The following is a 25,513-nucleotide window of genomic DNA, read 5'->3' as shown; positions in this document are numbered from 1 at the left end:
TAGATTCCCCGTCCTGGGACCGTCAACAGATATTACTGCAGCAGTTGGGGGTTACTGTTGAGAAATACAGTATCTCAGGAAGTTGGAAGGCAGAAGTAATACCTGGAGCTTCAACACCTCCAGTATCCAGAAATGTGCTAATTTTCTAAAGGAAATTCTAAAATGTATTTACTCTGTTGGGCTCCCAGATAGCATGTTTTATAAAATCCTTTTGTAGAGTCCTAGTCTTTCTCTCTCTCTCTCCCCCCTGCACATACATACACGTACACATACAATTATCTACCTACCTACCTACCTACCTACTCATTTATATACACACATATATACATTTCACACAGAAAAGTTTAAGTGGAGGGTGAGCAAAGTTTTGCAGGTTATTAAGAAACAAAAGACTAAGAACTTTTGACCTTCCCCCTTACCTGCATAAAGGAATTCAGAAAGAAAAACCTGCTTAAAGGAAGGAAACATTACACACCTCAGCATCATAATATAAACTGAATGTGCCAGGCAGGGAGAAACTCAGCAGAGCTTGTTTGCTGAACTTCCCACTCTGCTCCACTGTCTCTTGCCCAGCAAGAGTTTGCCGACCACATGTTTGCCCTTCTCCTCTACCTGTGAGTTACCCGCTTTCTCTTTAAAACCCAGGCCCTGCTTCCTTCTCCTTTTCCTAGAATGGCATATAAACCCCAACCGCCCAATGCATCCTTGGGTCTCAGGGTCTTATAGCACCCCTACATGTACATCTACAATAAACTTTGGACATTTTCTCCTGTTACTCTGTCTCATGTTAATTTGATTATTAACCCAGCTAGAGGCACTTAGAAGGTGGGAGGAAAATTATTTTTTGTGCCCCCACAAGTCCTAAATCATTTTTGTCAACAGCAATAAGGACCAGTTTTACTACATAAAGTATTATTTAACTAGGGTTATCTTAAAAGCTTTAATTAGTTTAAATTTTTTAGTAAAAGAAATTAATGTAAGCTTTCTTTCCCTGTGATCTTGAAATTAGAAGGAATGAAGCTCAAATTAGTAAAATTTTCAGTTTGGCTAAATCAAACATGGAACTTCCTGACTATTATCATTTTTATTAAAAAGTGCATTTTATTTGGAGGAAGTAAGAAAGCCTCTAACTCACACTATTAATCTCTTTTTACTATCTCAGTACATTTTATAGATTTCCAGATCTTTATTTCTAAACAAAACAAAAAAACCCAGAACCAAAACAAACCAAAAATATCCTATATTCTTTTAACAGACTAAAAAGTTTTAGTTTTTTAAAACTAAAAAAAAAAAAAAAAAACCAACACAAAAAAACCTTACAACCCTAAAGCATTTTTTTTTTAAGTCAGCTATCACATTCACAACTGTTGGGACTTTTTATAATGTATAGCTCCTGATGTACTTCAAAAGCAAGGATACAACTCATTTGGAAATAGTCCCTTCCCATCTCTAGCATTAATACTTTCTCTCTTATCTCTAAAATAACATATCTAAATACATATGTGTTATATTTTCTATTTTTTAAGTGGTAAGAAATCTGTGAAAAATGTGTTTTTCATCCTTTACTTCTGTTAATTATCAGGTATGTCTTATTTTTAAAATATCTGACAATTTAATTCCCTTGTTTCTTACAATTTTAAAGGGCAATGGTGTGTTAAACTCAGAAACTTAGTCACAGTCACCATGGCCAAAGGCCTTTTTAAAAGAAAGGGTTTATTAAGCCATGAAGGAACAGGTCCTGGGACCTGAGATCTACACCAGCAGCAGCAGCGCTGGGTAGAAAGGCTGCCGCTGGGTGGCCGCCGCCCTGGAGTTGAGGAGCGCTTTTTGACAACATCACGTTTTGGGGATGGAAGATATGAGTTGTTTCGAAAGAATTTATATTGGCTACAGATAAAGGGATGGGATAAAGTGAGGCGGGTGGTGCAGGGATAGGTGCAGAGTCCATGAGGAAGAAGCGTTGCTTCTTCGGACTGGTTATTTGTAGGCAAGAGTCCGGGAAGTTCATGTGGAAGGAAGAAGCTGAGGCTCCTGGAGTCTGGCTGTGTCTGTCTGTTTTTTTTTTTTTGATAATTGTAGAAATAGCCACCTGGAAGTTAATGAAGAATTCCAACATAAACTCAGGGATAGGAGCAGTACCTATCAGCTGGCCCCAGGTATAAAAGGCACACTGCCTAACTGCTCTGTCTCTTTCTCTTCATGCTCTGGTTGCCATAATTTAGAACATCTCAGAATTTTTTTCTTGTCAGTTTTAAAATTATTTCCCAACTCTGATAAGAATTCTTTTTACTGCTACTAAGCATTTTAGAGGGACACTTAACTTTTTGGGTCACTGGATAAGAAAATTACTGTATCTGATCACTTGACAAAAAAGTCTTTAAATAAAAGGAGGATAAATCGTGGAATGCACTAGCCAGTGAGTTCAGAGACAGATTTTGCAAATGCCTATGTTCATTTCCTTTCACATGCTTAGAGCAAGGGTGGGAGGCAGCTCTGAACCCATGCTTACAGATGAAATGTTTCCCAAAGCTTAGTAAACAACAAAGCTACACACAAACATACCTTCCTTCCGAAATCATGTGCGCTAAACTTACAAATCAAATGCCACCTTAAACTGTTGCAAAGTTTAGAAATTTAAAAGACAACCTCACCTATCTCCAAATTTAGAGGCTGTTATATGCAAACCAAGGAATATTAGCCTATAATAAGTAATAAAGGCAGAAGTTTTGTACAACATGATTTTTATTAATTTTCCTAGAAAGGGAAATGGAAATCTGGGGACAATAAATTGCATATTGCCATCTTATATTCTCAAAGTTATAAATTTTAGTTTTAAGACATTTAGGTTAGCATACACTATGTTCTTTCAAGTAACTCTTTCCAAATCTTTGCTTACATAAGCAGTTAGGAACTGGACTAACTGAACTAGTTACGCAATGTTGTTTAGCAACCAGGACAAACGGTTGCCACAACAGCCATGGAGATATTCTCTCTTTATGTGCAAGTTTACTCTTTATATGTCCATATATTTTGTCAATATATTAGTATTTTTCACATAGCATATTCCATATGACAACCTCCATGAAAGTACATAACCATTTTCTTCCTAAAAATAGTCTCATGCAAAAACCTTTCCAGAAGCAAAACGAATACACTTTGCTGAAAAATACCAATCTAAATGACATCTAAGGAGTGTGCTTTATCACTGCACTTCCCAAAGTCACAGCAACAGCAGAGGATCTCTTGCATTGGTTCAGTTGATCACTTTACTGATCCTAGAGAAGGTGACAGAAAACACCACAATTCTTTTTCTTTCAGCAACCCCACTGGCAAAACAATTTGAAGCCAGGAGATTAGGCCATCCTGAGATTACCCAGGGCTACACTTTACTGCCCGTCCCTGGGGAAAGGACAGAGGGAAAACCACAGCTGACAGCCTGTCTATCAGGAAATCCTCTTGGCTCTGCCTTCAAAATACATCCAGAATCCCACTGCTTATCATCACCTCCTCTGCTAGCAATGCAGGTCAAGCAACCATCCTCTCCTGTTGGATTATTTCACTACCTTTCTAATTCATCTCCTGGTTCCCCTTTCCACCACCCTCCCCTACCCACCCAATTCTCAACACAGTAAGCAGCTGAAGCCAGCCTGTTAGAACAGGTAAGATCATGTCCCTCCTCTGAAGGAAACTCTCCGTGACTCCTGCCTCACTCTCCATCTGGCCTTCTAGCATTGCTCCCATTGCCTGCTCTTTCCAGATACTCACATGACTTGTTCCCTTCATTCCTTCAGTTCTTTACTCAAATGTCACCAGTAATGTGATTCTGGTCAGGGCCATCCTATGTAAATTACACCCTCTTCCTATCTGCCTGCAGTGCTTTTTCACCTTTGCATTTTTTTGTTTACTATACTATATAGACTATTTTTTGAATTTGTGAATTGCTTGCCTCCCCTACTACAATGTAGAATGTAGACTTCTCTGGAACAGGTGTTTTTGTTTTGTTTACTTTTTCTAATGTCAACAGTAAGTGGCACAGAACAGTTATTTAAAAATACTGAGAGCAAAAAATGTGAGTGGCTGTGTTCCCTGCCTTCTACATCTGCTATCTATTGAGTTAATCAACTTAAAGATCTCAAACTTGACTGATGGGCTTTTATTGCCGTGGTATGTATTGTATTTTCAATTACTTCTGAGGGATCTACTTATACCTTGCTGTCCCCACTGGAATGTCCCTATCAAAATTCTATCCATCTGTGGTCAGGCCAAGAACTGGCCAAAGATTTTCTTCTAGAGGAGTCCTCTAGACCATTAGTGATCCTTTCTGAATGCTCCCATTAACCACCTTCCATTTAGCACCATGCACACTGACATCAGGTGTACCAAAACTGCCACCTGTTTCTTACACTGTTATTTCTGCCTAGCTAGGCTGTAAGTCTCTTGAGGTAAGGTGGCCAGCTTGACACCTCCCCTCAGCTTCTAATGTAACATTTTCATGTAGTGTTGCTTAACTATTTTGATTGATGAGCAGCAAAAAACTATAGACACTGATATTTTTCTATGATGTGATTGCAACTTCTCAGCTTATTGTAAAGAATTAAGTTGACCTGAAATACTGTCCCATACTCTAAAGAAATGTACACATTACTTTCATGTTCTCTGCACAGCTGACAGAGTGAAGATGAGATACTGCTTCAGTTCCCTGAGAAGAGTGCAGTTTTCTGACACTCAGGAAAACACTGGCTCCATTATCAACTTCATTTTCTTCATTTGTAGGACAAATAACAAAATTAATACTTCAAAACAGAAATATGTTTATATATAAATAAAAAATTGTAATAATCCCCGATTATTATAAATATATTTTGTTTAGTCAGTAGTTTTTATTTATTTATGAGTTTAAATATTTTTAGATTTTATTTATTTATTTTTACAGAGGAGAAGGGAGGGAGAAAGAAAGGGAGAGAAACATCAATGTGTGGTTGTCTTTTGCACGCCCCCTACTGGGGACCTGGCCCGAAACCCAGGCATGTGCCCTGACTGGGAATTGAACTGGCAACCCTTTGGTTCGCAGGCTGGTGCTCAATCCTCTGAGCTACACCAACCAGGGATATAATCAGTATTAAAAAACAAAAAAACATTTTATATTAGGATACAGAAGAGAAATTCCTGTCTTGCTGCTAGCCTTTTGAGTGGGGTAGGGGAACTGGAACATCTTATGTGGCTATATCACATCAATGAAAATGTTAAATGCCTTTATACAAATTTGATGACAAAACCCTGGTCTCATTGAAACTGAATAAATGAAAACATTACAAGATTCAATGGAATCTTGACCTGAATGATTTTTTTATGAAATCAGTATATAATAAGTGACAACATAATGAGAATAAAGATTCAAAAATTTGAGATCAATATTATTAAATATGTCTATAAGACAGACAGTATATGCCTTTACAAAAACACTATTTTACAACAACCTTTTAAAAATATATATTGGTGACACCTTATTTTAATCCCAAAGTATTGTATCAGGTTTCCTGCCTGGTGTTAGAGACACAAGTGCAAGCCACAAAGACACTGACTGTTATACTGAATGAGATAATTTCTGCTGTGTAGTAAGAAGGCATCGGAGCAGGGATATTAGAAACCCTCCTGCACATACAGTAACTCAAGCCAAAGTTGAAATAGAAGCCAGCTATTTCCTACACCATAACAAACCTGCTTTTATCCTACGGAATTTGACAAATTAAGGTTTAAAGAGTAATCTTTTTATGCCTCATCTTGATGAAATAAATTTCTAAGGAAATTTTCTTCCCGTTTACAAAAACCAAACAAATAAATCCCCAAATAATCGGTAACCACAATAACAAAAACCAAACTCATCTTTAAATATTGCTTTTACTGAATTCCAGTATTTCTCTGGATTTTTAAATTATAATCACAGGCAAAGTTCACAGTACATATTTAAAGCAATGGTGCTTCATGTTAGACTAGAAACAAATCTCCTTCACAACTATGTCTCATTCGTTGTGCAGAAGCAAAAGGAAAACAGCCAAGGTATAGAGAAGACCACAGATTTAGAATTACCAGCTGGTTAATGGGAAGACAAATCGATAAAAGTGATTTCACTTTTGTTTTCTAATGAATTATCTATCAATGAACTAAAGAGATTATGTATACACACTAAAGATACAACCTACTGAATGAGAGAAGGTATCTGCAAACAGCCCTGGCTGGTGTAGCTTAATGGATTGAGTGCCTGCCTGTGAATCAAAGGGTTGCTGGTTCGAGTCAATCAAAGGGTTGCTGGTTCGAGTCCGAGTCAGGGCGCATGCCTGGGTTGCGGGCCAGGTCCCCAATAGGGGACACAGGAGAGGTAACCACACATTGATGTTTCTCTCCTTTTTTCCAACCCTTTCCCTCTGTCTAAAAGTAAATAAATAAAATGTTTTCAAAAATATTTGCAAATGATATATTCAATAAGGGATTAATATAAAAAATATATAAAGAACTCATACAACTTAACACCAATAGATAATAAGTAAGTAAATAAATAAATCCAATTTTAAAATGGACAGAGGACCTGAAAAACATTTCTCCCAAGAGGAGATACAGATGAACAATTGACATGAAGAGACGCTCAACGTTACTAATCATTAGGGAAATGCAAATTAAAGACACAATGAAATATCACCCCATACATGTCATAATGGCTAATATCACTAAATCAACAAATAGCAAGTGCTGGTAAGGATGTGGAGAAAAGGGAAACCTGTGGGATTGGAAATTAGTGTGGCCACTGTAGAAAACAGTATGGAGGTTCCCAAAAATACTAAAAGTAGAGCTGCCATATGATTCAGCAGTTTTACATCTGGGTATTTATCCAAAGGAAACAAAAACTCTAATGTACCTTTATGTTTACTCTAGCATTACTAGTAACAGCCAAAACATAAAAGCAACGCAGATGTCTATGAATGAATAAATTAATAAGTAAGATTTGGTATATATATACACACACACACAAATATTATTCAGCAATGAAAAAGAATAAAATCTTGCCATTGTGACAACATGGATGGACCGAGAGGGTATTATGCTAAGTGAAATAAGTGAAGAAAGACAGATACTCTTCATAGTATCACCTGTATGTGGAATCTAAAGGACACAAAATAAATGAATAAACAAAACGAAACAGAAACCTACCCACAGATATAGAGAACAACCTAATGGTTGCCAAAGGGGAGAAGGTGGGAGGGATGGAAAAGAAAAAAGAAAAAAAAGTTTCAAGAAATAAAAGAAAAAACTCTTAAAAGCACTCAAAATCTATTCTTTTCTATTTAAGATTTTATTTATTTTTAGAGAGAGAGGAAGTTAGGGAGAAAGAGACAGTGACATTATGTGACAGAGAAACATCAATAAGTTGCCTCTTACATGCACCCTGACCAGGGACACAACCCAAAACCTGGGGACTGAACCCACAACCCTGGCATGTGTCCTGACTGGGAACAGAACTGGCAACCTTTTGTTTTGCAAGAGATTCCAACTAACTGAGCCATACTGGTCAGAGCTAAAGACATTTATTTTCTTTTCTTTTAAAGATTTTATTTATTTATTTTTAGAGAGGGAAGGGAGGGAGAAAGAGAGAGATAGAGAGAGAGAAACATCAATGTGCGGCTGCTGGAGGTCATGGCCTGCAACCCATGCATGTACCCTGACTGGGAATCGAACCTGCGACACTTTGGTTCGCAGCCCGCGCTCAATCCACTGAGCTACGCCAGCCAGGCCTGACATTTCTTTTTTAAAGAAATTATATTTTATTACAGTTATCCCGATTTTCCCCCTTTGCCCCCTGACTCAGCGCCCCACTCCCCCTCAGGCAATTCCCACAATATTGTTCATGTCCATGGGTCATTAGTACAAGTTCTTTGGCTACTCCATTTCCTATACTGTACTTTACATCCCCATGGCTATTCTGTAATGACCTATCTGTACTTCTTACAAATCCCCTCACCTCTTCACCCACTCGACCCCTCTCCCCTCCCATCTGGCAACCTTTCAGTAACTAACTTCTTTTCTCTTGCTTTTAAGAGTCTCTCTTTATCTTTAATCTTTGGCCTTTTAATAATGACATGTTTTGGAGTGGGCCTCTTGTACCCATCATAATTGGGACTCTCTGCACTTCCTGGACTTGTATGTCTATTTTCTTCCAAATTAGGCAAGTTTTCTCTCACTGTTTTTCCAGATAGATTTCAAATCTCTTGCTCTTTCTCTTCTCCTTCTGGCACCCCTATGATGTAAATGTTGGACCTCTTAAAGTTGTCCTAGAGGCTGTTTATACTATCTTCATTTTTTTGGATTCTTTTTTCTTCTTGTTTGGCATGATTGTTTTTTGTTTCCTTATGTTCCATGTCATTGGTTTGATTCTCAGCTTCATCTACTCTACTGTTGTTTCCATGTAAGTTGTTCTTTATTTTAATTAGTGTATCCTTCATTTCTGACTGGGTCTTTTTTATGCTGCTGAGATCCTCCCTAAGTTCCTTGAGCATCCTTATAAATAGTGTTTTGAACTCTGAATCTGACAGATTGCTTATCCCCATTTCATTTAGCTCTTTACCTGGAGTTTTGATGTGTTCTTTCATTTGGGCCATGTTTCTTTGTCTCTTCATTTTGGCATCCTCCCTGTGTTTGTTTGTATGTATTAGGAGAGCTGCTATGACTTCCTATATGGGTAACATGGCCTAATGTAGTAGGTGTCCTGTAGTATATATAGTACATCACCCAAGCTGGGCACTTGAAACATGCCCTTTGTGTAGGCTGAATACACCTTCCTCTTGTAGTTGAGCCTTGGTTGCTGTTGGCAGGTCAATGGGACGGATTTACCCAGGCCAGTAAGTTGCAAAGATTGGCTGTGACCACTTACCACCAGCTTCCACCTTCTGTGGAGAATCAGCTGTGCAGGGGAAGGGTGGTGGTGCTGAAGTTTCCTGGGTGTTGCAGGCCAAGGTCAGCCCCCACCAGTGTTCTACCTAGGGCCACACTGCATGAACTATAAAGCAATCTGAGACGGCTGCTACTTGTATTGGGCTTGGAGGTTCCCAGGTGAAAACAAGCTGTGAACTTAAGCTGGCTGCTTTTAGTGCCAGGCTTTGGGCCACTTAGCAAGAGGTACAAGGGTTGGGGGGTTCACTGAGGCAGCTGTTGCTTATTTGAGAGAATTGAGAAAGACGTGAAGCATGAGCCAGGACCAGCCATTCATATAAAAAAGCCATTGTTAACAACTTGGGTTGATCTGTAAGCTGGGTGGGATGGAGCCTTAGGTGATCTCCAAGGCTGAGCAAACATTTTTAGCCAGGTTGATGGAGTCTCAGATATGGTACCTGCCTGCCAATTCTGTGGCTCTGTGGGAGGAGGGTTCAGAAAAGGGACAATGGCCTCTGCCTGCTTTTCTGTCTGGGAGAGAGCTGCCCCCCCATTTCTCTCCTTGATGCCAGACACTTCAGTTCTTCCTGTATGACACTGGTGACTTTCAAGCTGCTACCCTGGTGCTGGAGCTCAGAGGCAGTGAGTCTGAGTAAATCTGTGTGTGGGTTTTTTAAAAGAAACTGCTTGGGACTCCAGAAGTTTCTTCTACTGACTCAATCCCAGCTGGTTTTTGCAGCAAAAAGTTATGGGAACTTTTCATCCTGGCACTGGAACCCTGGGCTGGGGGGCCTGGTGTTGGGCTGACTCCTCATTCCGAAGATATCCCTCCCAAATTTTTATCATGGATGTGGGACCAGCCAGTTCTGCATCTCTGTCCCTCCTACCAGTCTGGATGGATGTGGTCTCTCTAATTCTGTCAGACTTCCATTCAACTTGATTTCTGACTGTTCTAAGTGACGGCTGTCTTATAGTTTAGTTGTAGTTTCAATGTGGTTGTGCGAGGAGGTGAGCTGTGTTTACCTATGCCTCCATCTTGACTGGAATTCTAAAGAGAATCTTTATGAAAGTCTAAATGCTTTATGAGCATCTACTCCTTCAGAAAATGCCCCAGTAAAATATCTAAAACCAAGAGTCTTCATACCTTGTCTGGAGGCAGTGATCTTCCAGGTTATAAAAGAATCTACCTAGATAGGACTTCATAAGCCTAATCTCAAACTAGTTTATAGAAAACAAGTTTTTGTCTTCCTGTGCTTTCCTGTTTTGTTTTGTTTTTTATGTAGATCAAGCACACAATTCTATGTAACAGTGAAGTCTTCCTTTTAATGCTTATGTACTGGGTTGAACCATGGGAAATCCTGATATTAGACCATTTTACCTACAAAATGGCAATTTTATAAAATTTAACTTAATATTATCCTTATATGGATAATAATTATGCTCTTCAGTCTTATTCTGTTTCGTATCACAACTGCAAACCTGTCATGAGTTTATTATACAGAATTGTCCTCTAGAAGTCGCACATACACTATATTCCTGAGTTAGCTTGCTATAACATAGACTAGCTGACTCTGGCACCTCTGGATTACCATCTAAGGCTGGACACCCTGCTATCAATGGCTAGGTGACAGTTAGCAACCTCCACAGCAAACAGCTTGTCGAGAACATCTGGACTCCTCGGGTCATGAGGCCTTGCAAAGCTTGAAGGTGCTGGGCAGGAAGAGTGAGTCTCAAAGTGTGGACCCAAGGTGTCTGAAGATGTGTGGTATCTCCAAGGTCAGGAACACCCAATTTTAACCTACCTCCTAAGAAGGCAGCACATCTCAAAACCACCTAGTTTTTGCTCCTCTCACTAGAAGGGCCAAACCTGACTCTCCACAATTTGTGAACTTAAGCAGCATGCCTTTCTGTAGTGACAACGTCATAGCAGTGTCACCGCAGACCATGCATTCCTCTCATTTGTCCTAGGACTGACTAGCAGGACAGAGGGCAACAATAACCTGTCTTGCAAAGGTTAATGAATTCAAATTGAAAGGCTGAGTGCTCTCAATTTTTGAAGATACTGGATATGCTGAGTAAATAAATTACCTGTATGGAATTTGTACAAACAAAATTGCAAGTATTAGAAATATTTCTGAATGCCTGCATAATCCACCAGGAGGAATTAACAAAGGGAAACAACTGCTTTTAAGGAGAAGACCACAAGTACATTTAACACCTCTAACAGGCAATGAACAGGCAATGAAGAAGAAAATGTGTTCTGTGACAGCAAGTGAGATGTCACCTGGGTGGCACTGAGAGGAGAAGAAACAGTGAGCGTGGATTAGACTGAGCTCCAGGTCCTCAAAGTGAAGGCTTTTCTGGAAATTGTGCTGCTCCCCCTTGCGACTAGTTAGCCACATTGTAAATATGACCTTGTATAAGGTTTTTTCTACGCAAAAATGTTAGGCTATTTAGCCTACTTTTGACCTCATGTCCCACACACTTTTTAAGAAAAATGGATTGTGAATGAAAATTAAATGGAACTTAAATGTCAAAGAAAACTTACTGTGGTAGAATCAAAAGAAAGGACGTCCACAACAGGGGGCGTAGAGGTCTGCAGGTCCATTACCTCCAGTTTTGGATTAATCTGTATATATACATGAGGAAAATTAGTATTAGATCTTCATACCATAAGAAGCTGGATGCCATTTGTAAAACTTAGAGGATATTTTCTAATATATTCTAAAGTTAAAATATATTGGTATATTAACATGAATGTAAAAGTTTTAAACAAAATTAGCCTACCAAATCTATCAAAGTATAAGACCAAGTTAAATTTATTTTGGAAATAAAAAGTTTTACAATAGCAAATCAATATAATTCACCTATAAGGGGAGTTTAAAAACAAAATAAAATGACCCACCTCAAAAGATGCAGGAAAAAGTCCTAGCCAGTTATTAACACAGGAAAAAAAAGGTATTAATATGTAAGGATTGGAACAAAAGAAATGAAATTGTAATTACATATAAGGTAACTTTCTACAGAGAAACCCTCAAAGTATCCAGTGCTACATCATTGGAGCTAGCTAATAAGAGTTTATAAGTTGAAACTCAAAATACAAAATCAGTTGAATATGTCTGTACTTCAAGACAGTTAGAAATGTAAATTTAAAAAACCTATCATTTACAATACCATAAAAAACTTAAATGCCTCAGAATACAAGAATGGGTAGGACCTGTACAGGACAAAATAGTAAAAGTCATGTAAAGACACTAAATAAAAACCTGTAACATAAGGAGCTTAGATGCAGAGCCCTGTATGTGTGGGAAATAAATATAAAGGGAAAATAGTACCTCAAATGAAGGAAAAGTAAAGATGGTTTATTCATAGTTGAGAAAACTGGACCACTCTATGGATCCCTGACTAATATTCTGTATTCAAAGGTGGAGAGCAGACAAACTAAAAACCTAAATATTAAGTAAAAATTATAAAGTTAATAAAGATAAATGTATAAAAACATCTTTGTGACCAAGGTTTGAGGACATCTTAAACAAAAGCTTCAAAAGCAAAACCATAAGGAAACATGCATTTGATTGTATCAAAATAAGAATTTCTACTTAACAATGAACACCACAAAGTTAATGATCAGATAATGGAATAGAAGGAGGAAGTGTGATATCTAAAACTAAAAAAGGAGGACAGATATCTAAACGTATAAGAAAACCCTACAAATCAATGTGAAAAAGAAATCCCAAGAAAAAAGTTGTAGAGAACCTGGTAGTTAATCAGCATGTAAAGAGATTTTCAAAACATTAGTAATTAGAAAAGATTAGAGCAAAATACCACTTCATACATATTAAATTGCAAAAACTAGGAAGCTCAATGATGCCAACACTGTTTATATCAGCATTGTTTGTAATGGCTAAATAAATAAATAAAACTCACAACCAGAACTCCTCAAATATTTATCAACAGTAGGGTGGATACATACATCATAGGAGTTACTGCTGTGGTAAATTCAACAGTGAAAAGAGTGAAATACAACTCTGTGCAACAACATATGAATGCATGATTTCAGAGTGCATATATATGAATCTCAGGACTTTAATGTTAAATGAAAAGGCCAGTTACAGAAAGATATATTCAGTATGATTTCATTTATATACAATTTAAAGCCATCAAAAACTAAATAATAGCTAATTATAGATTCAAACATATATAGTAAAATTTTTAAAAGATTTTATTTATTTATTTTTAGAGAGAGAGGAAGGAGGGAAAAAGGGGGAATGAAACATCAATGTGTGGTTGCTTCCTGCACACCCCCTACTGGGGGTCTGGCCAGCAACCCAAGCATGTGCCCTACCTGGGAATCAAACCAAGAACACTTTAGTTCGCAGGCCAGTGTTCAACCCACTGAGCCACACCAGTCAGGGCCATATATAGTAAATTTTTTTTTTAAAAGGCAGAGGAATAATTAACTAGAATGGCAACTACTTCTGGGAGGCTATTTCTGAATTCAAGAAGACAAAAAGAATAAACCACATCATCACCAAATATTTACTAAACACTGTGAATACAAAGAAGTGAGCAAAGGGCAAAAAGACAGCAGAACTTGTATGAAATGAATGACACCAACAGTAAGTGCACTGAAGAACCGCAAGGAAGAAAATGTTGACCAAGTATCTAGGGACAAAGGCTTCCTGTGGAGGAAACAGAACTTAAGATGGCTTTTAAAGAAGGTTTCAAAAACAAACAAAAGCAAGACTTGGAGATGAGGTAAAAAGCATTCTGAGCAGAGAGGTGAATGCCGACACAACTTGCATGGGGTAGCAAAAGGGAGGTTGGCAAGGGTCAAACTGTGAAGTGTAATGGGATTTGGGAAGGCACAGAAAAACTGGAGGCTAACACGTGTTTTCGACAGATGATCAGGCAGAGAGGACAGAGACAAGTAGAGTATCAAGAATAAAGCAGGGATAACACTGAGAGCAGGACTATATCAGCCCTGGGCTGTAGGGATAAAGGCTGAGCCTGTCGTTAGGGGAGTGGAATGATTTTGAAAGCACCTATTGAGCCCTGGCTGGCGTAGCTCAGTGGATTGAGCGCAGGCTGGGAACCAAAGTGTCTCAGGTTCAATTCCCAGCCAGGGTACATGCCTGGGTTGCAGGCCATGGCCCCCAGCAACCACACATTGATGTTTCTGTTTCTCTCTCTCTCTCTCTCTCTCTCTCTCTCTCTCTCTCTCTCTCTCTCTCTCTCTCTCTCCCTCCCTCTCTCCCTCCCTTCCCTCTCTAAAATGAATAAATACAAACTTTTTTTAAAAAAAAAGCACCTATCATGCTTGATGGGCATAGCTGTAGTTGTGGAAATAATAAGAAGCTTTTATAATTATCCAGCCAAACTGTGTTAGGGGCAGAAGTATACGTGCCCAGGCTACAGTAAAGAGATTAGAACCTGCAGGGTGAAAAGGGGAGGGGGGCGCTATCCTCTCAGCCTGTCAACACCTGTGTTCCTTTCTGGCTGTTCCACTGAGTGGAACACACAGCCCCATCTATGAGCTGTGAGGCCAGAGACAAAGCAAAGAATCCTGAGGATTACAACTTTCCTTTCAATCTCAGACTAGCTGCCCAAAGAGGTCGCTTGCAAACATTTTATTCTCTTTTATCTACTGCCACCTAGTGTAGATATGAAACTGTTTACCTGTGAAAAATACCATCTGGTTTTACCACCTGAAATTGGAACTGCTCAAAAATCTAAGTAACATGGAAATAAATGCTCAGCATCTCTCACTGAAAAATTTTTGAGCTTCTATAACTTGGGAAACTGTTGCTATAACAGTACTTTTTAAAATATATATATTTTGTTGATTATGCTATTACAGTTGTCCCATTTTTTCTTCCTTTTATTCCCCTCTGCCCTGTACCCCCTCCCACCTACATTCTCCTACCTTAGTTCATATCCATGCATTGTACATATAACTTCTTTGGCTTCTCCATTTCCCATACTATTCTTAACCTCCCCCACCCCGAGTCTATTTTCTACCTACCAATTATGCTTCTTATTCTCTGTACCTTTCCCCCCTCTCTCCTCCTTCCCCCTTCCCACTGATGACCCTCCATGTGATCTCTATTTCTATGAATCTGTTCCTGTTCTACTTGTTCGCTTAGGTTTTTTTTTTTTAAGTTTGGTTGTTGATAGTTGTGAGTTTGTTGTCATTTTACTGTTCATATTTTTTATCTTTTTTAAAGATTTTATTTATTAGTTTTAGAGAGAAGGAAAGGGTGGGAGAAAGCAAGGGTGAGAAACACTGATGTGAGACAGAAACATTTGTCAGTTGCCTCTTGTATGCGCCCCAACCTGGGACAGAACCCACAACTCTAGTATGTGTTTTGAAACAAGATGCTCTTACATACATTAAAGAGAGCAGGACATTCTTACCAAATAAAAGTTTACAGCTTCTCCATAAAGAAAATATGCTGGGGATGGGGGGCAGGAGTGACATAGTTAAGTTCTTCGCTGGCTAACTTCCAGAAATACTAATAGTACCTGCTAGCTTCCCGTTCTTATTAAAGGAAAGAAACCTTTAATAATTAGTTGCCTCAAAATGAAGTAGGCTGCCTTAGGAGAGGCTGAGTTCTCCGTCCCTGAAGAGGGCGTATAATCGAGGGATTCACGCATGAGGGAGAGGTTAGTCTGTACGACCTCACAGGAACCACCCTGCTCTGAGGTTCTTTGTATCCATCACATCTAGGAGTCCATGAACACAAACATTGTTACTAACAAATTCTGAAGGGCAAGGAATGTGCCCATTTTGTTCTGTTACATACCCTAAAGCGAGTGCAATGTCCAGCACTTAGGTACTTAATATGGTAACAGGATGAAATTTAATTTTGATTACACTGAGGTATTACATCAAAATGGTTAAAAGTACAGAATAGAACCAGAGTCCTGGGATGAAATTCTGCTGTTCCCACTTATTAGCTTTATGATTTAACAGTAGGTGACTCAGTTTCTCATGGGATAAACATGGTACTACCTCACAGAGTTTTTAGAAAGATCAAATGACTTTATGTAAAGTAATTAGAATAATGTTGTATGTGTTAGACAGTATTATTAGTACTATTATCACCATGTAAACTCTGAAGAACAAATACTGAGGCCCAAAATAGTACAGTTATATACCACAGCCAGAACTAAAATACAAAACTGGTAGATAAGTGGTCATTTTTTATCATAAACTATAATGTTTTCAATCTTTATAGAAGATTGAGATAAAACCCAATCTCAGACTTGAAGACTTATATTGATCACTTATAGTTTTCAATGAATCATGGCCAGATTATTATACAAATATTTGGTTAAGTTAAAAGAAATTTTCCTTCTTAGTAAATATCATACAGAATTTCCTATCCAATTTATAGGTTAAAATGATCCTAAATAGCCATTTTAAAATTAAAAGCCATTAGAGCAATTATTTTATTATTGAATTCTTTTAAACTAATTAACCATGATCCCGTCCTACAATGTTCATCTATTCCCCTGAAATAACTAACTACTTTGATGCCTTGCTGTCACCAAGATCTAGCACCATCCCCCAGAACGACTCTATTGTCCTCCTATCAAAACACACACGAGTGGGGGGCTGCTCAGGATAAAGTGCCCCGTACTCACAATCAAGCCTCTTCTCCAAGACGGAGGTTTGCTTTTGTTTGGGGCAGGGCAGTGCAGTTCAGCTCACAAAAGTCTGAAGGTAAAGTCAGCGTGACCTAATGATGTGCCACAGCACATTGTGGGGAAGGCCAAGAATATTATTTAGAAATTATGCTTCTTTCCCACCAAAAAAAAAAAAAAAAAGAGAGAGAAAGAAGTTGTTCTGATGTTTTTAGTGAAGATGGCATACGGAGGCCAGGAGTGCCACAGGGATCTGCAGTTACATCGATCAAAAGGACACAGAAGGGGTCTCTTTCACATAGCTGGGGAAGGATTTTCTGCTTAGTACCTTTTTCCTCGAGACTTCCTTCTGTCATCTGTTGTGAAAACAACCTGCTGTCACCCTGTCTGCCCATGTGGGAAGGAGTCATTTACACATTTAGTCAGCTGGTGCCCCAGGTCTAAGGCTCTGCAGGATCTCCCACCTTCAAACAAGTGAAGCACTTAAGGCTTTTGCAAAAAGGCCAATCTCACCCAGAAGACTGAAATTACACAATTTGAATGAGCTTCACAGAAAACACAATAAAATGCAAATCACAGAAATGCTATGTTGCTTCCAACTCAGAAATGAAACACTCATGGTTACTACAAAAAGAGAAAGTTAGTAAAATTAACTAGGTCACAGATACCATTTATTCCACATCCTCTCATAATACATTTCTGTCCTTTTAATCATGAATTCCAACTTCAAAATACTTTTTTGGTAATTTTCAAACATTTCCAAAGTAACATATGTAAGGTGATTTTGCCTAAAGCTTTGAAAAATAATTCGATTTACAAAATTTAGTATTTCAAAGTAAAATTTACTTAATCTAAATGAATACACAGTACATGATTTAATCTGACTTATAATATTATATTCTGGGTGATATTTGAAGTTTTAAAAAATAATTTGATAGTTAATAATTATTTACAATAATATCAAATATGTTCTTTGTCCAGAAAACTTACTTTATTATGAGAAATTGTTAAGAAAAATAAATTAAAAATTGTTCATATGCAGAATCCTACCACTTCTCTGGAATTTTATATTAAAGGATATGAAGGTATTTTACAAATGTGCCACACTGTGTACTTATTTTAAGCAACCAGGAGTGCTTACAGGTAATTTAAACTAGGTACACTCAGGATGACTTTCTTAAGGCCACAAACTTAATGCAGTCACAATGCTCAACATTCTGAGCAGTGTAATTGAACTCTAATTCCAAGACGAAAAGTCCGTTTTTAACAGGTTTTTTTAAGGATATGTGGGAAAATACAGTTGTGAATGCACTTCGCATGGCCTGGGTCACCCTGACACAGCCACACAAAGTAGCTCCAGCTCACTGCTTTCTGGCTGCAGTCAGAACAGAGCTACTTGGACAACTTGTTGATGTTTTAAAGAAAGTTCAGCACTCTTAAATGGGCTGGGGCTGACAGAAAGCCACAGAGAAAACGGCCTGAACTGCAGCTCAGCCTCCTGTCCCTGTGGGAAGGTGGCTGAGAGGACAGCGGGGCAGCAACAGCACTGATGGTTAAGCTTGGCCACCCCACAGTAACGCTAGAATGAAAAACACCGAGAGGGTTGGTAAAACCAGCTTGGGGCTCAACAAGGAAAGGAAACTCAAAATGTAGTTCACATATATGTGATCAAAAAGTACACCTATCATTGTATAAAATGAAACATATGTCATGAACCACAAACAAATTACATTACATTCTTTATTTTTTCAAAGAAATAAGCAGGGGGTGGAAATGATATAAGGAGAATGAAGGAAGTAGTAAAGCATAATGGTAAATGCTTTATTGAGAAGAACTGGAAAGATGGTCAAAGTTCTAAAGAACCAAATTTATGGCAAAGAACTGAAAATAAACATTACCAAAGAAAAACTAGACTAGAAATCCCAAAATGTGGCTAGATTAAACAAAATATATGAAATAGTCCAACAAAACTTAAAAGTTTTAAAAACTTAAACTTACACACACACACACACACACACACACACACACACACAACCTGAGACTAACAGAAACGGCTGAGATCACAGAAAGACTGAGTCTGAGGAAACCGACATCATAGAAACGACCACGCTGGGGTCGGCGTGGGGCCACACAGAGACGGCGGAAGGGGCATGGGAGCATAGCTGCGCGCTGCCACTCAGGAATAAGTCTTAGGGACTCAAAATACCTCCTCTACAAGGAAAGAAAGGCTCTGTCCATGGTTAAAAATACTCAGATGAGCCTGGAGGAAATAATTTCACATTAACTCTTGAAAGAAGAGAGGGATTAAGGAGAGTCATGTAAAATGCAAAGTATATGGCAAAGTTTTTTTTTTTTTTTTGAAGAGAGTAGAACATTTAAATCTACAGGACCTAAAGAAACTTATCAACAAAAGCCTACAGTTAAACAGATAATTATATACTTCAAAATATATGTAAGCAAAAGGTAAAATGATCTCTTACTAGGTTTAATGCCCAAATCTCTTCTTTTTGTTGTCCATAAGATTTTCTTCTTTGCTATTAAAGGATTCCAAAACCCTTACTTCAGGAACTTATAAAAGTGCTTTCCCTTCAGCCCTGGTTCCATGACAGCCATCACATGAACTCACAGCATTTTTCAAACTATAAGACACACCCCACCAAATTTGGGAGGAAAAAGGGGGGTGCATCTTATAGTCCGAATGTAGCTTACTTGGCTCCCTGTGAAGGGGAGAGGACGCAGCAGCCTATGTTATTTGTTATTAAATATTTTACCACACTTTTTGCTTCAAAAATTTTTTTTTCCTATTTTCCTCCTCTAAAACCTCGGTGCATTTTACAGTCTGAAAAATTCAGTACTTCCTAAACACATCAGAGTCTGAGGCTTGCTCAGACTTCACAGTCACCAAAGACCTTAAATCTTTCCTCAATTCCATTACTATTAACACAATTTTTTTCTAAGCCTTCAAGAAGCAAATATGATAGGCTTTATAACTATAACACACTACCATAGTTAAAGTTTCATTAGTGAAAATAATTATTTCTCAAAGTGCTACTGTTTTAAGGCAGAACTAGGTTTTATATAATTAAGAATAATTTCAATCATCTAGTTGACCAGTAGCCCCAAAATGTACACTTACAAATAGTAGGACAGCTATGTACAAAGTACTCACTTCAACAGTCTCAATTTTTTCCTCATGGGAATGTGGTATTCTTGGATGGATGTCTAAAAGATGTGGTGGTGAATCAAGATGTAATCTTTTGAGATTTCTTTTAATAACATCTTTGCAATTCAGTTCATCAAAGTTGGTCCTCCATAACAAAACCTGTTAAAAATTAATCACATTGACAATTACTGACTTGCATATACAAACAACAGAACTGACTTTTTAAAAATGAATATACAGAATTGTCCCTCAAAATAGGAAGACTAGATATATATTTCAACATTACTATGCCTCAATACTTTTGTAAGGGTTGAAAGGAGAGATTTAGTCTTTTGAATTGCCTTCATGTCCAGTTTAGAAGTCATATTAAGAAAATAACTTATTACCTTAAAATCCCCTTTTCCCCCCAAAGCCCAAAACCATGTTTTCTACCTGGAATAAATCTGGTTATGAATGACTTTTGGCTATTTCAAGTAAATGAAAAATTGCTGCATAAACAGTTCACATTTACCATCCTTGGGAACCTTAACATTTGAAACATAAGACATAAAAAATATTAGGCAACAATTCAAGTGAAAGTGCCACACCAATGCTGGACATACAGTAAGTGTCAGTTACATGTATATTTAAGTGTAAAGATGAACAAAGGAAGTAACTGCTGTTTGAGTTCCAAAACTTATCAGAACTGGCACAATTCCGGTAGGAAATAACAGACTTCCTGGCATTAAGTTAAAATATAAACTCATTAAGACTCATCTTAACAGATACAAACTACCTGGTTGCAAAACTCTCTGCTGAGGTCTTGAATTCCTTCCCCTAAATGAATCAGAGGGAACTTACAAACCTGTGCATCTGCACCTCCTGATGAAAACAGCTCTCCACCTTTTGAAAATGAAACAGTAAAAACAGGACCCTAGGAAATAAATGAAGACAAAAGAAAAAGTACTTGGTGATGTTTTCTCATGGCCAAGGGTACTGAGAATATAATTTTTCTCTTCCTAATTTATGTAGACTGTACAGCATGTCTGAGAGAACATATCCAATTGCTAGCAGCTAATGTAGGCAGAGTACACATAAAGCTAATCAAAGAACCAACCCAATTATATTAAATTCATATAAATGATATTAAAAGAAAAAGAAATTTGAATAAAATTTTTTAAATACACTTTTTTCTCCTTTAAAGAAAAGTTTGTACATGTGTGAATCAATAAGAATTTCTGTTAAGATTTTCTGGCTTTAGACTCCTCATTCAACAAATCACAAGCAGAAACTGAATGGTAACTCAGAATGATGAGAATAAAGCTACATGAACAAAGGCCATTTTCTGACTACAATGCCCTTCATGTGGCAACAGTGAGCCACTAATAATTTTAAAAGCAGGAGATAGGAAGAGAGCTGTGGTGAAAATTGGTGTCATAAACAGTTTGTAAAGTATATGACTATCTAAACTCTATGCTGTACACCTGAAACTAATACAAAATAATATTGAATAAAGATTGATGTCACAATTGTGAGAATGATGACTTGAAGTAAGAATGAATAGTTGGAGGCCAGCTAGGAGGTTACTATAATCATCTGGGTGAGAGGTAATGAGAACTTGAAATTGAGCAATGACTGCAAAGTTGAATAAGACTACATTACACTTGGCACAGTTACAACTGGCATAGCCTCTAGGTCAATTTTTCAATCCAGATAAGAGTAATTACTTCTCATTTCAAAAATATCATTATATTCTGTTTTGTTAATATGTCCTTAATCTATACAAGAAAACTTCTGGGGGAAAATACCTTATATTTTTTAAATAGACCATCCACAGATTTAGGTTACTGTAACCTCATAAACATCTCCTCCACACTGTGAAAAATTCCATCTCTGTGTATAAATTTTTCTCCTAAATTTACCTTTCTTTTCTATTAGTCTATTTCCATGGATATGTTAATCCTTGGCTACTTTTATTGGCTATTTATTCAGCTTCACTCTAACACAGCTGCAGAACAAATGACAAAGCAAAGCAGGAAGCCAGGCAGGATACATGAAGGTAGAAAAAGCACCTTCTCCCCAGACCACAAAGCCCATTCTATTCTGGGCATAAACTGCTTATGCTTGGTAAAAAGGAAGTATCTCGTAGTTAAGAAAAGAGGATACATTCTAAAAAATTTGGCGAAGTTTGAATATTTACCTTGAAAGGAAGAATAGTCTACATACTTTAAATAAAGTTTTCCTTTAGCATGTTATATGCCAGGATGTGTGTGTGTGTATATGATTGAACAGGCTTAATAGATAGGACCTCTCTTCCCCACTGAGTTCTAAACCAACTGAGAAATAAGACAAATAAATAAGGCATATGAGAGCCAAAATATCATCTTTCTTACTGATAGAGGCTTGTAAAGAAAGAATGTGGCTTTATCTGTGGGCAAATGGGCTTTTTAGAACTGAATCCCAGAATGAGTCAGATTCGAGGGCCTAGTCACAGGCAAGACTGGAGAGGGCGGGCCTCCCCACCAGCAGTTTCAAAGGAAAAGTGAAGGCAGGTTCACTTCCAAGAGTAGAAGGCATTGGACTCTACTTGTTAAATTTCTCCTTTGAATTGCACCAGACTAGTGAAAGAAGTACCTGAGGGGTGTGAGAGGCTAAGAGTGTCAGAATTAGTGGGTCAGCCTCCACATGAGAAGAAAGGTGAGAAGAGAAAAATTTATCTACCACCACTTAAGCAATTAAACCTAAACTACATCCTGATGAAGATAGTAATGAAGGATTAATTTAATAGCTAATAAAAGATACACATTGATATTGATAAAACTACAATAAATAATACTTCTAAGAGTTGCTTGCAGGGGACAAAAACATTGCCTTGGAAGCAAAAATATTTCTTATGATAGCAGTAATGTGTCCTACACTTGGAAACATAATAAAGGCATATAACAAAATGGATCACAACCTTAAATATATATAATTATAAAAAACAAAAATCTTAGTGCTGGTACCGTATGTCCTTGGAGTGTATATATGAGCCTTCCTTCTAGTAGGTCCAGAATCTTAAGTGTAGCATCTGAAGAAGCAGTGATGAGATAGTTACCCGAAGGATGGAATGATACACAATTAACTCCACAGCTGTGAACTGATTTGTAGAAAATAAAGCAAAAATTTTAGAGAACAATTCTTAATTCTAAAGATACCACTCTGCCCTATTAGCAATACTAAGTTGAAAATAACAATCAGTTAGAGGTAATGTTTCCACAACACCAAAACAAATAAATAGTTGGGTACCACACAGCTAATGAAAGAGAATAGCTTTCAAAGTGAGAATGTGTCATGGAAATATGATCTTGTTCACCATATAACTAAAAAGTCTTCGGATACATTACCAATATAGCCAATAGTTGATTACCACCGACTCACATAAAGTATACAACCTAGCTTAAGCTAAGTTTAATAATCAATCAGTGGCTTGGTGCTAAGGGGTGAAGAGTGTGAATATGTATTTGGAGGATACAGTCTTGCCAGTTTGAGAATTCATTTCTGGACACCATCCTACCAATAGGAGGCAGTATAACACAGTGATGGAAAGTTTGTAAACAGACCCAAGACAGTTCTGTCAATTCTTTTTAGCAAGTCACTTATCTTCTTTAAGCCTCAAATTCCTTATCTTTAAAATGGGGGTAATAATAATGCCACCTCTTAGAGCTTTTGTGAGGATTCAGCAGTGTCAGCTACATGGTTAATATTACAGTTACTAAGAGAAAGGTGGATTTAACATAAATCCAATATAAACCAAGAAATTGATTCATTTCTCTTAACTTCAAAGTATAAGCACAGTAGGGTGTTGTTTTCTACCAGTACTAACAAGTATTTGTGCCAATTTCTATCCCAAAGAACCAGAGTTTAAAAATCTCACAGTAATTACTTTTCTTTGTTTTTCTTTCATTTTTTATAGTCCTGGCATCATTTTTAAGGTCTTCCCACCTTCCTCTCCATTCTAGCTTCTACCCCAGCTTCTCAGACCATGTTGTTGATAGAAGCTAACTGTTCTTTAGTCAGTTCAAAGGTAGCCCATGACTCTTATTAAGAGGGCCAAACCATACTGAGGACAGTCTATCAGTTTAAGAGTTTCCTGGAGGAGTCTGCTCTACAACTGAATCCTTCTGTTATGAAGTTGTACCTTGATAATGCTGGAGTAATTTGTTCACTCTTATATCCCAGATTTTCACAGTATGATCGGAACCTGCTGAAGCTATGCAAGTACCATTAGGGTTAAAATCCACAAAATTTGCAAACCTAGGAGGAAAGATTAAGATGGTCTCATATTTTGATTTAAACTGTAATAATTAAATGTATCCTTAGCAAACTACCTCATACAAATGCACAAATAGAATGGACTTACCCTACCGAATCTGTGAAGTTACTCACACACTGCTTACTTGTGGTATCCCAAATTTTAATAGTTTTATCCTCACTACATGATACAATCAGTCTTCCATCAGGTGAAAATCTGGAAATCACAAGAAAGACTGTTTTTGTGAAAGGTTCCTGATAATCATAATAATAGTCCCCCAACACAAGTCAGGACATGCATTTGAGTACCAGAGACCACTGCTACCACACCATGCAGCGAAGTCACAGATTGCAACCAACATCTTTTCAACTAAAAATAAGCACAACAAATGACATTGACAGGCTATCAAAAGATCAAAATATACTATGTACATTAACTGTCTTCTTCCTTTTATTCTTTTATTTAAATAACTTAGTTTTATGGTATCTGTTTTAGGTCTTTGATGCATCTCTGCACTTCTTCCAAGCCAAGTACCTTGCTTTTTTTTTCAGTATTTTTTATTGATTATGCTATTACAGTTGTCCCATTTCTTCCTTCCCTTTATCCCCCTCCACCTAGTACCCCCATTTCCTCCAGCATTCCTCCCTTTAGTTCATGTCCATGGGTTGTACATTTAAGCCCTTTGGCTTATACATTTCCTGTGCAATTCTTACCCTCCCTCTGTTTATTTTGTACCAACTATTCATGCTTCTTATTCCTTGTACCTTTCCCCCAATTCTCCTCCCTCCCCCTCTCCGCTAATTACCCTCCATATGATCTCCATTTCTGTGATTCTGTTCCTGTTCTGATTGTTTGCTTAGTTTGCTTTTGTTTTTTAGGTTCAGTTGTTGATAGTTGTGAGTTTGTTGTCATTTTACTGTTCATAGTTGTGCTCTTCTTTTTCTTACATAAGTCCCTTTAACATTTCATATAATAAGGGCTGGGTGATGATGAACTCTTTCAACTTGACCTTATCTGGGAAGCACTTCAGCTGCCTTTCCATTCTAAATGAGAGCTTTGCCAGATAGAATAATCTTGGATGTAGGTCCTTGCCTTTCATGACTTTGAATACTTCTTTCCAGCCCCTTCTTGCCTGTAAGGCTTCTTTTGAGAAATCAGCTGATAGTCTTATGAGAACTCCTTTGTAGGTAACTTTCTTCTTTTCTCTTGCTGCTTTTAAGATTCTCTCCTTATCTTTAATCTTTGGCAATTTAATTATGATGTCTTGGTGTGTTCCTCTTTGGGTCCAACTTATTTGGGATTCTCTGAGCTTCCTGGACTTGTGTGTCTATTTCCTTCACCAGCTTTTTAAAAAGTACTCTTTATTATCTTAATTTAAATAAGCCAGTCAGAGAAAGACAAATGTCATATGATCTTACTCTCACTCATCTAACGGAATCTAATAAACAACTAACAAAATAGAAACAGAGGCATGGATACAGGGAACAGGCAGACAGATCTCAGAGGGG

General features: G+C 37.6%; 1 protein-coding gene across 5 annotated transcripts in view; it reads right to left on the bottom strand.

Annotated features, from left to right (window-relative positions):
- The window catches only part of POC1B (POC1 centriolar protein B), a 101,515-nt gene that overhangs the window by 29,894 nt on the left and 46,108 nt on the right, over positions 1–25,513 (bottom strand). For 3 of the 5 annotated variants that reach the window (XM_036018591.1, XM_036018593.1, XM_028531590.2), the window contains exons 5-10: positions 24,114–24,221; positions 23,892–24,007; positions 22,717–22,850; positions 20,577–20,645; positions 19,739–19,891; positions 11,468–11,548 (exon numbers count right to left, since the gene is read on the bottom strand). In XM_036018591.1, coding sequence (XP_035874484.1) covers positions 11,468–11,548; positions 19,739–19,891; positions 20,577–20,645; positions 22,717–22,850; positions 23,892–24,007; positions 24,114–24,221 — 661 coding nt within the window. Of the gene's footprint in view, positions 1–3,036; positions 3,118–8,067; positions 8,077–11,467; positions 11,549–19,738; positions 19,892–20,576; positions 20,646–22,716; positions 22,851–23,891; positions 24,008–24,113; positions 24,222–25,513 lie in introns of those variants that run through there. The other 2 variants (XM_036018594.1, XM_036018592.1) reach the window with 2 other exon arrangements.

The sequence above is a fragment of the Phyllostomus discolor genome, chromosome 2 (assembly GCF_004126475.2).
Source record: "Phyllostomus discolor isolate MPI-MPIP mPhyDis1 chromosome 2, mPhyDis1.pri.v3, whole genome shotgun sequence".
Classification (NCBI taxonomy): Eukaryota; Metazoa; Chordata; class Mammalia; order Chiroptera; family Phyllostomidae; genus Phyllostomus; species Phyllostomus discolor.
This window is presented reverse-complemented; position numbering and strand designations above follow the sequence as displayed.